Source organism: Chelon labrosus (genome assembly GCF_963514085.1).
Source record: "Chelon labrosus genome assembly, chromosome: 8".
In the NCBI taxonomy this organism is placed as follows: domain Eukaryota; kingdom Metazoa; phylum Chordata; class Actinopteri; order Mugiliformes; family Mugilidae; genus Chelon; species Chelon labrosus.
In genome coordinates this window covers 14,036,015-14,046,848 of record NC_140358.1, presented here as the reverse complement: position 1 = coordinate 14,046,848, position 10,834 = coordinate 14,036,015, and the positions used below count along the sequence as shown (strand labels likewise).

Here is a 10,834-nt window from a genome sequence, read left to right as displayed (position 1 = left end):
CAGACGCAAGGGGGCACGTTTTGGTGCGTCAAAGGAAAACACACAACAGTTCAGACAGCCACAGGAGCCATGAAACATTAACAGGACACTAGTAGTAGTACACGAAGTTTACAGTTACATACGAGGAAATACTCAATAAAAACCTTTAACACTGCCTGAGTAAAACTGAAAGTGTACTTACATTTTCATACGCAAGCTTAAAAAAAAAATGTGACTGATGCTATCAATACCATCATATGCCACTTCATGTTTCTGCATTTACTGCAGGGGCCAGCCCATCGCTCGAAATAGTCACAAGACCAACGTGAGGGGCATTCAAGTGGTTAATGGGGTAGGAAAGAAGAACACAAACTTGTATTCATAATTAGTTTTTTTGTTTGTTTGTACTTTTCTCTAATCTTCGTGTGTAATACCGGGGAGTACTAAGGCGGTCGTTGATCAGCTGTTAAAATTAAACCATTTAAAAAGAAACTGACAGGAAATCTCTTTTCAGGTTCACTGCTGACTCACAGACGTACGAGAACAGGGCAAGGGCCCACAAACTAAAACTGCTGAAAGCCACTATTTTATTATTTTAGAATGGCATAACGTTATCATGTGCAGACTATTTCTTTGTTGGTTTTGTTCAGAAAAGCAACTACAGACAGTTGTCTGATAAACTGCGGAAACTGTGTGGAAAGTATTAGTAGAAAGACTGTGGCATTAAAGGAAATACTCCAGCAGAAGCCCTTTGAACCTGATCCAGTGATTGTTTTCATGATTCATGTTCAGTTACTCCCATAGGCCCTATTACTACCAAGACATTCGTGTCTTGGTTGAAAAGTAAACAAACAATTAGAAAGAAACGTATTTCTTATTTTAATCATTCAGAGGACTTTACAAAATTAAACGTAGCATTGTTATAATTATAAGCATTGTCAACAAAACATTTACTTCAGTAAAACGTTTACTTAGTCGGTCTTACATTTTATGACAGCTGAAATGTTCATAAGTAAATTATTGTTCCCTAAGTATAGAAAGAGGCCGCAAAACCACAATGCGCATGCGTCTTGAGACCAGGGCGCTACGACGCTGTCCGCTCCTTCCTTCTTTGCGAGATCTCAGGAAGCAAAATTGCAGGAATGATGTAAACATTCCTATACTAGGATAAGACGCTCGCTTAAGTGTAACAGCTTGCTCCCAAATAAATCATTACGAAAACTACTGAACACAGAACCAAAGTGTTTGTGTCTATAACGATTGGTTTATATATTAACGTGAGCCTTTTACCGGTTTTACAGCTGACATCCTGTTCAATTAGACAACAGACAAGATTAAGTTTAAACAATTTGTGTGTTTGACATATGAGGACGCCAAGAAAAACAAACACATCCGCCAGGGGAGAACAGGGAACAACCAAACCCGCCCCCGCAGGGTTAAAATAGCCACAGCTCCGCGCAGGCGCACTGACAAACAAACCGAGCACTTCCTGGTGTCTGAATGAAGTGGCAGCCCTTTCGACTCAGCGCTGCACACGGTGAAGGTTAAATGGTTTAAATTTCAGCCTGAGCAGAGTGCGCAGACGACCAAGAGTTCCTCTTTCAGTACGAAAGGGACTTGAAATAACTTGCGCCGCTGAAGTGGGATGCAGAAAGTTGGTGAAATCATGAAGGTTTTCGTAACGAGGCGCATCCCGCAAGAAGGGATGAAGATCCTGTCAGCGGCTGGAGTGTATGAAGTACTTTTAAGAACTTGAAAACTGTGTCCTATAGTGACAGGCAACACCCATGCAGTCGATTTTATCAGCTAGCATAACTGTTAGCATCTAAATACCACGCCATGATGAGTTTGGTCCTTCTGTGTCTTCATGGAAACAGGTGTGAGGTGTCTCTGTGGGACTCGGATGAGCCTGTGCCGAAGACAGAGCTTCTCAAAGGTGTCCAGGGGGCTCATGGTCTTCTGTGTCTGCTGTCAGACAAGATAGACGCTGAGGTCCTGGATGCTGCAGGTACTGATCCACATCACTGGGTGATGCATCCACCATACAACCAGGATGGTCACATTATATTTCCTTAAAAACATGTGCTACAACTACTATTTCAAATTAATAGAGTGTACTTTTTATTCCAGTGCATTTATTTGACAGCTAGAATTTGCAGCTTATATGTTACGTACAAAACATAAACGCCCCACTGTATTTTAACGAGGATATAGTATGTGACACAGTCCATACAGATTAAACTAGAACCCCATTTCTAAAAAATAGTTGGGACACTTTGTAAGATATAAGTAAAGACAGAATGATTTGTAAGTCAACCTGTGTGACCCTGTATTTAATTGAAAAATAGATAAAAGACAACATGTTGAAACTGAAAAATGTTTTGTTTTTGCATTTAGTGTAAGCCGTAAGCCAAAGACGTTGGAACAGGGCCACCCAAAGACTGGAACAAAACACCTGATTGAAAATTTAACATCTAATTAGGTCAATTGGCAAGAGGTCGGTAACATGACTCATATTGTATAAAAAGAGCTTTGAACCAAGTAGAGATGGGGAAGGCTTCACCATTCCCGGAAAGACCGAGTGGGCAATACTTCTGCAAATTAAGAATAACATTTCTCAGTGTGACATTGCGACGAATTTGGTGATTTAATCATCTGCGCTGCAGATTATATAATGAAGTTAAAAGATTGAGTGTATCCTGAGACATGTCTATATCAAAGGACAAACCAACATGGACCCAGTTTTTTTAAAAACACACTGCTGGCACTGCTCCACCACAAACAATCTTGACAGTTTTGATGTACAACTTTTGACTTCTTTTGATGACTAAATTAGAGCAGACCATAGTGTAGTAATAATCTGCACAATATTAGTGTTTACACTCTGGCACATCTCTCTTTTTTTTTCAGGACCAAACTTGAAAGTAATCAGCACCCTCTCTGTGGGATTTGACCACTTGGCTCTCGATGAGATCAAAAAACGGTGAGCCGCACTGACAAACCCCATCTTTCACTGGTAAGAGCGTGTTTTACGTTCCGCCTCAGTTACATTGATGCTTATTTTTCAACAGCGGCATACGTGTTGGATACACTCCGGACGTCCTGACTGATGCCACGGCAGAACTGACCGTGGCTCTGCTCCTGGCCACAGCCCGAAGATTACCAGAGGGAGTGGAGGAAGTTAAAAAGTCAGTTACACATTTACTTTAATCTGCGACTCCTTTGTGTTCGTGTAACTTTTTAACCAGAAACGCAAGCCGCCTTGATGTGGCTACACAATAGTCATACTGTCTTTTCAGTGGTGGCTGGAGCTCGTGGAAGCCTCTGTGGCTGTGTGGTTACGGTCTCTCTGGCAGCACTGTAGGAATCATTGGACTTGGGCGCATAGGTTAGGGTTTACAGCTATTGCTTCATTTGCTTTGGCACAGCAAGTTAATTATCATTGGACATAGATCTTACGATTGGGTCGAGTTTCCATAACTGAGGTGTGTTTGTGTTCAGGCATGGCCATAGCTCGGAGACTGATGCCCTTTGGAGTGAAGCGACTACTGTACTCTGGGAGAACAGCCAAAAGTCATGCCGCTGAGGTGAATGGAGAGTTTGGTAAGAAAAAAAAAAGAGAAAGCAAGGGCGCTAGTCTCAAAGAAAAACATTGAAAACCTTTTATAATAGAGTCTAAAGATGAATGAGTCTTTTTAGAAAGTAAACTAGCAAAAGTGAACTGTTTCCTCTCTCACTCTGTGTTGCCTCTTTTGTTCTCTCACTGATGAACAGTTCCCCTGGACACACTTGTGTCTGAGAGCGACTTCATAGTTGTTTCCTGCTCCCTGACGCCAGAAACTCAGGGCCTGTGTGACAAGGCTTTCTTCAGCAAGATGAAAAACACGGCAGTCTTCATCAACACAAGCAGGTAGGCTTTTTTTTATGGCTGTACACCATCCTGCTACATCGTAGACTCCACTTCTGTTTTCTGCTAAAATAGATAACAATGGAAATGTGGTGAAATGTTTCTTTCAGGGGAGCTGTGGTGAACCAGGAGGATCTGTACCAGGCTTTGGCCAGCGGACAGATCGCCGCAGCTGGACTGGATGTCACGACACCCGAGCCACTCCCAACAAACCACCCGCTTCTTACACTAAAAAACTGTGGTGAGTTGGAAGAGTCGAGACACAAGTTCACATGATTTTTTTTTTCCACGTTTTCTTTTTAAAAGCTATTTTTTGTTCCTTCTTGTCTTGCGCAGTGGTGTTACCACACATCGGCAGCGCCACTTACTCCACAAGAGGCATCATGTCGGCTTTGGCAGCCCGAAACCTGCTGGGTGGTTTGCAGGGCACAGAAATGCCCAGTGAACTCACTAACTAGAGGTTACAACTGAACCGCTGTGTCTACTGTCTCCTCTGGTGCCGCATGGTTAACAGTGAAGAATAATGTCATCATCTAGATGGAAAGAATAGTACGGATACTAAATGTTCATGCTCAGGTGCATGTTTCCATCCTATCAGTGTTAGCTTGATAGTCTAATTTGATTCATTCGCACTGTGTGGATTTGTGAGGAAGGAAATGCTCAGTGCAGTTTTGTCACTTCAAGTTCAAAAAGAGGATTATGAACCATAAACCCAGTGTGCACCCTGAGCCTTATCAAGATCTTTACCTTTCTTTTTTGCATTTTAACGTATTCCTTCAGAATAGAACAAGTAGCTGTTCATCACTCCCATCCTGAATTAAACAGGTGCCAAACAGATTAGCATTTTACTACCAGGTCTGCACTTTGATCTCATATTAATGCTCCGTGTCTGCTGTTACTGAAGCACACTCCAGTTTTGTAAAACATAGGATTTTTGTCCGAAGACTAGTTTCAATGTGCAACAGTGTTTACTTGAACTGGAAATATAACTATGATCAATAAAATGACCAAATGCATGTTTTATTTTCATGGGTTTTAACACAACAGCGACAACAAGTTATTTTTGAGAATGCTTCCAAGGCATGTTTTATAGACTGAATGTAATAACATAATAAATAACAAGAAATGATTAGTTAAAGATGTACACCGATCAGGCATAACATTATGACCATCTTCCTAATATTAGTCTCCCTTGTGCCTCCAGAACAGTTGTTACACATCAGAGAATGGACATGGGTCTTCTGAGGGTGTCCTGTGGTGTCTGGCAACAGAATCTTGTTAGTGGGGGCCTTTGGGTCCTATGGGTTGAGGGGAGGGGCCTCTGTGGATCAGGCTTGTTCCCACAGATACTTGATCAGTTTGGGATCTAGTGAATTTGGAGGCCAGGTCAACACCTTGTGCTGTTCTTCATCTTTTTTTTTAGTTGTTCCTAAACCGTTTTTGTGTGTTTGCCTGTGTCAGGCTGCATCCTGCTGGGGATGACTGCTGCCACCAAGGAGTGTCATTGCTATGGGGTGGGGGTGCCTTGTCTGGTCTAGGTGGGTGGTACATGTCTAAGTAACATCCACATGAATGCCAGGTCCAAATGTTTCTCAACAGAACATTGTATTGTCACAAGTTGGTCAATGTTATTTACTTCTCCTTTCAGTGGTCATAATGTTATGCCTGATCAGTGTATATGTGAATGCTGACTCAGTTCATGTACCCGAAAACGTCAAGAAATAATGTCTTTTGGTTGATAAACAACAGAGTGCAATTTGCTTTAAGAATTACGTGAAGTTGTGTCTTCAGGCAGCTTCACAGGTCAGAGCAGAGTTTCTGGCAAAGACTGATCATCCTTCCAGTTGAGGCAGGTGTTCTTCGAGTGCTTGTACAGATGGGAGGACTGGCTGAAGCGTTTGCCACATTTTGGACAGGGATAAGGCTTTTCCCCTGTGTGGACACGGATGTGCTTCTTGCAGTCGGTCAGGTTCATGAAGGTCTTGCAGCAGATTTTGCAGGCGTATTTCTTCTCCCCTTCCACCAACAACACGTGATCCTCAGCGGCCGCTTTCTTGCACTTGGACAGGACATCCTCTGAAGCTCTGGTTAGAGGGGGCCGATCGGACGCGTCTCCCGCTGATGCGGACGAGGGATCTGCTCCAGTTTCTGATCCGGGCTGCACTTTGGGGGCGATGCGACGAAAGGTTGTTGAGCTTTTCCCAGCCCTGGACGGTTGGACGAGGGAGGCTTCCAAACTGAGGCCCGGTCTGATACCACTCAGGAACCCCGTCAAAGAGCTCTGAGTGGGCTGGAGGATGATTGTGTCACTAAAACTAGGACTTTGAGTTGGGAGAAGCTGCTGCAAGGGGACAGAGGTTACTGGAAAAACAAGTGAAGATGAAGAATCAGAGGAAGGTGCAGCTTCTTCTGCCTGTTGAGTGTGCTCATCTGTACCTGTTGGAGCTGTTGGAGCATCACTGGCGGCAGCAGCAGCAGCGGTAGCAGCAGCTGTGAGACTAGCTAGACTGTCTTCTTCGTCCAGAGCCCCCATGACACTTTCACTGGGATTGAGAAAACAGGAAAAGGCAAGCTCTGACAGGCTGTCCAGGCCTTCTCCATCTACCGAGTCCTCACCCGCATCTCCAACCACTCTGTGTGCGTCCGCGTGAAGATCTGTGCACAGATGTGACTGTAAAGAGGTGACACCAGCCTCTGCTCTGATGGTTGTGGTTTTCTCATCATTTAACTGTGCGTTCAAATCGTCTGTGCAGTCTTGCAGTGGAGACGGAGGAGAATTATTCTGTAGGGTTTCTAAATCTGGAGAATATGAGCTGGGATTTTCTTTTTTAACCTCAATCACAGCCATCTTAAGCTCCTCTCCATCTTCCTCTCCCACCTTAACTTTGACCACATTGTCTCCATCTGTGTCTTCACTCTTCTCGCACACCCCTACACCCCCTGTGCTGCTGTCCGACTGGCTCGGCAGCTCCTCCGACTCTCCCTTGGTGGCCTCGTATTTCACCTCCTTCTCGTCATCATCGAGAAGTCTTTCCCAGAGTCTGTCGGTCGTCTTCAGGCAGTCTGGGGAGAACAGATCATCTGCTCCTTCCTCAGTACTCGCAGTGCTCCTGGTCACAGTAGGCGAACCCTCCTTACAGTTTTCTCCAGGCACCCTGCAGGACCTCTTCCTGTCACCGAGCCTGTCCTCCGGTGACTTTCTCTTTTGCCTCAATGATGACGCTACACTCTGCTCGCCACCGACTCTCCTCCTCAGCGCGCCGTCTTCTTCGCCACCAGACTGGCTCACCTCCTCTCCCACGTCCTCTTCATTAAGAACGTCCTGCATGGCTGACGTGACCTGTTGCTGCGTGCAGCCTGCAGCCTGGGAAGTCGTACTTTCCTGCTGCTGCTGTTGCACTGACCTCCAGCCTTTAGGAGGTGATGCGGGAAAGTTTTTCCTGGACAGGTGGAGCTTGCACGCCTTGACCACAGTGTTCAGGTGCAAGTGTGATGCCGCTAACAGCACATCCATCACATTGGAGGCCCCTATGGAGAGGGTGGAGGTGTAAATCATGTCCAGAAGGGTTGAGAAGGCCTCTGGGGTCACCACCTCTGGATCGAGCTCCATCACGCTGGGGCCCCCGTCTCCGCCTCCGCCTCCATCAGCTCCTGAACCTCCAACTTCGTCAGCGCTGTCACTGGAGCTGAGGAGAGCCCTGAAGTGAGAGCTGCAGGCTGCCAGGATGGAGCGGTGAGCCTGGAAGGTCTGGCCTCCGACCACCACCACACAGTCACACATCTGAGCGTGGAGCCGCTGGTGGTTGAGCTGTTTGAAAATGTGTTGGAAATGACCTGGGAAAAACATCTCGGCTGGGGAAACTTACTCAGTACTGGAGATATATTTTAGAGCATCCGCTGTGCCACTGACAATAACACAATGGTTACTGTCAGATCAGAAACAACGCTGGAAAAACGCTTCTCGTTATCTTCAGTTCATCTGCATTAAACGACTCCAGCTGACTGATCTGACACGTTTCATCTCAGCCTACCTCCAGCTTTGTGTTCAGTAGTGTATTGTCTGCCGGCTTTCACAGAGATGCTCTGGAGTATGGGCGGGCCTGGTCCGACAATAAAGCGATCAGAGCAAAGCAGACTCGGCCATTGTCTCCAAGAAATGGGAGCGGCGTCTGCACAGCTGCTTCTTCTCTTCTGCTGAAACCTGCGGTTAATACGGAGCCGTAAGCATGTCCATCGATGTCTTGCTACGGATCCGAGGAGATCACGTACAATCGCGCGGTTTCGCATCCATTGTAGACGCCTCCATCACTCGCAGTCGCATCATCCCGCACTTACACAACACCGCCCCCAGATGGTGATATTAGGGAAGTGCAGCCTCACGTTTAACAGTCGAAAGGTTGCTTCAAACTCCTCTAAATTACATTTTATTGCCAATTGGAATATTTTCTTGACCACAATTAAGTAGTAACATTACTTTAACTGCCTCTTTTGTTGTAGCTACTGAACAGTGCCAGTGGAGTTTTATTTCAATTGGATTTTGACTGAAAAGACGATGTGAACATCCTTAATTTATTCCAAAAATACTAGTGAGTAAAGGTGATTTTATTTTACTGGATAAAGTATGCTGTTTCATCAGCGTAATGACTAATCTGTTGCAGATGACAGATAATCATTTTTATACATCTCATGTACGCATACAGACTTCACACTTATAAACCAACAAAATCAACATCATCATCTCTCTTTATTATGTGACACAGCTGGAAGACACTATCAAAACGCAAACTGTGCAATATCAAAGATCATTATGTTAAATAAAAAAAAAAAAAAAGAAAAGAAAGAAAAAACAACAACTGCAGATTTAAGTTTACGACATGAAACAAAAAATGAGAACAGGCTGGTTCTGCCGGCGCAGTGACGGACACGCGCAGGTCATGTTCCGCAGTGATGCTGTAATGGGCCCCAGCCGTCCACGTATGGAGATCTGTGCCGTCTCGGATGCGGTGAACTCTTGGTGGATAGATGGAGGAAGAGGCCAGCTGCTCCGCTCATATGCTGTCCAGCTTCTTTAACACGTACGGAGCTGTGAACGGCAAACACAGATGATTGGTTAGTTTGAAACCATTTGAAGAGACAGTCTGTCACAGCTTACTGTAATAATTATCAAGACTAAAGGCAATATTGGCATTTGTGAACCACTCTAATACATAACGTCAGCTATACCACGATTCTCTACCTTTATTTAGTTGGAAGTACCAAAGCAGGTCTACAGTACCACACAATTGCCATGTATTATTACATTTTTACTTTAAAAACTATGTTTCCATTAGCTATAGCTACAGCACTTGGATTTATTCTTTTTTTAAATCACTTTAGCCTTTAACTATTTTATTTATTACATATCACTATTAATTATTAAACCCTAGCTGGCCAGTTTTCATGTCTCAGTGGTGGCCTTTTCTTATGTAAATCAAATTATAACATAACTTTCTAGGATTAGTTAAGCTTATCATTACATGCACCCAAACTGATCAAATACCAATAAAGCAAAGAGTTAACTTTAGATTATTAGATGCACAAAGTGACAGAACAGTTTCCTTTAATAATCAGAAACTGTAGGAAACATCTGCATGATTACAATTACTAGTATTTAGCTTAACGTCAATGTCATCTGCCTGTACTCACTGGCTCTGAGAAGGGCGACGTAAATAAGAAAGTTTCGTAAAGATGAGATGACATCTTGACGCATTTTCTTCTTCATCTCCTCTGGGTCCATTTTAGGCCCGAGTCCTTCCAGTTTGAACATTGTAGATGTTGTTTTTTTTTAGGTTTTGAGCTTCAGCCTGTCTTGTTGGAAAACCAGCGTTTCAGTAGCATGGATGTAAAAAAAAAGCTAAACCGGAAATACGTAACGACGGAAGTTACGAAAGGGACGGTGCGCAGGGAGGGACAAACCGTACGAAGGCAGGAGAAGGCGAACACTTAAATGGTCTTCAAATGAGTTTATTTGCTTTTAAAATTCGAAAAGTTATCAATTCGAGCCTTTTAAAGGGTAAGTACTTAGTTGAAATTGACACCATTGATATTTCTTTGAAAATATATTATTTATTTGTTTATTACTTTTTAATTATCTGTTTTTTTTTAGTCTACAGGTTCGATCCATATACACATTATATTGTTTGTAGCGCTATGTACCACTTGATATGCTAAAAATGCAGTCTTTATATACCTGCTGGAGATAAACATGTTTAATATATCAAATTAGCCTTTTTAAAGCTTAAGTGATGAATTGAAATGAGAAATGTAATTAGAAATAAGTATAGAAATAAGTATAGAAATACTTGCATGATTTGTGTCCAAATTGTGAGATCAAATTTGACCCCAGTTGACCCCGTTCAAAAAGAAATTGATTTAAGAACCTGTACCACAACAGTTATGGCAGAGACAGGTTGCAGTTACCAGGACCTGCATTTAGGTCGTTCTCATTTGAGCTGATGTTGCGAATTAATGGTAGTACTGATTGCAGAAAAAAACTCCACAAATATTTGCTGTCAATTAGGCCCAAATGACCACAAATAGTAATCTAAGTAAACACGGGACCCTAGGGCCCTTCTTCTCCCATTTTGTAATTAATTCCTCCTTGTGGGCTATTTATTCAGTGATAGTGGAAGGTGCAAAAATGGAAGTAAATTGAAATTGCAGATAACTTAGAGTAGTTTTTATTAAAACAAATCAAACATTATGAACAGAACAATTATAATTTGGTTAAAAATATATATATATCATAGCTATCAATAGTCATGCTGTATAAGATCATGAAATAAAAAAAAACGACTGTAACACTTCATATATGGTTAATAAAATGAGAGAAGTCTCACTAAACTCAGAAACTATCTAGTAAATGAATAGTTAATGAACAGCTTCTGAATAACTCAATCAATTCATTCT

At 43.1% G+C, this 10,834-nt stretch overlaps 3 protein-coding genes across 4 annotated transcripts; 1 reads left to right on the top strand and 2 right to left on the bottom strand.

The window, feature by feature from the left end:
• The first annotated feature begins 1,487 nt into the window (after positions 1–1,487).
• Positions 1,488–5,160, top strand: grhpra (glyoxylate reductase/hydroxypyruvate reductase a). 2 transcript variants are annotated; one of them, XM_084550558.1, is made up of 9 exons: positions 1,488–1,710; positions 1,857–1,987; positions 2,890–2,962; positions 3,051–3,167; positions 3,279–3,367; positions 3,481–3,582; positions 3,754–3,889; positions 3,997–4,127; positions 4,223–5,160. In XM_084550558.1, the coding sequence occupies exons 1-9, from the start codon at positions 1,625–1,627 to the stop codon at positions 4,342–4,344; spliced, it is 987 nt and encodes a 328-aa protein (XP_084406684.1). In that variant the 5' UTR covers positions 1,488–1,624; the 3' UTR covers positions 4,345–5,160. The 2 variants fall into 2 exon arrangements, with proteins under 2 accessions (XP_084406684.1, XP_084406685.1); XM_084550559.1 differs by having other exon boundaries at positions 1,622–1,717.
• A 470-nt stretch (positions 5,161–5,630) lies between these two features.
• LOC311491604 (zinc finger and BTB domain-containing protein 5-like) lies at positions 5,631–7,752 on the bottom strand. Its single transcript, XM_084549576.1, has one exon. It carries the CDS (start codon positions 7,731–7,733, stop codon positions 5,691–5,693), a length of 2,043 nt encoding a protein of 680 aa, XP_084405702.1. The 5' UTR covers positions 7,734–7,752; the 3' UTR covers positions 5,631–5,690.
• A 693-nt stretch (positions 7,753–8,445) lies between these two features.
• On the bottom strand, positions 8,446–9,791 carry tomm5 (translocase of outer mitochondrial membrane 5 homolog (yeast)). Its single transcript, XM_084549468.1, has 2 exons — positions 9,572–9,791; positions 8,446–8,969 (listed from the first exon to the last, which is right to left on the bottom strand). Exons 1-2 carry the CDS (start codon positions 9,690–9,692, stop codon positions 8,935–8,937), a joined length of 156 nt encoding a protein of 51 aa, XP_084405594.1. The 5' UTR covers positions 9,693–9,791; the 3' UTR covers positions 8,446–8,934.
• Between the last annotated feature and the right edge of the window lie 1,043 nt (positions 9,792–10,834).

What these genes read in the sequence shown, in the direction of transcription:
- grhpra (XM_084550558.1), top strand. Translation starts at nt 1,625, where the DNA reads ATGCAGAAAGTTGGTGAAATCATGAAGGTTTTCGTAACGAGGCGCATC. An exon ending in TGAGGTCCTGGATGCTGCAG is followed by an intron (nt 1,988 to 2,889) that starts GTACTGATCCAC and finishes TTTTTTTTTCAG; the next exon opens with GACCAAACTTGAAAGTAATC. An exon ending in GTCTTCATCAACACAAGCAG is followed by an intron (nt 3,890 to 3,996) that starts GTAGGCTTTTTT and finishes TGTTTCTTTCAG; the next exon opens with GGGAGCTGTGGTGAACCAGG.
- LOC311491604 (XM_084549576.1), bottom strand. Translation starts at nt 7,733, where the DNA reads ATGTTTTTCCCAGGTCATTTCCAACACATTTTCAAACAGCTCAACCAC.
- tomm5 (XM_084549468.1), bottom strand. Translation starts at nt 9,692, where the DNA reads ATGTTCAAACTGGAAGGACTCGGGCCTAAAATGGACCCAGAGGAGATG. An exon ending in CGTCGCCCTTCTCAGAGCCA is followed by an intron (nt 8,970 to 9,571) that starts GTGAGTACAGGC and finishes TGCCGTTCACAG; the next exon opens with CTCCGTACGTGTTAAAGAAG.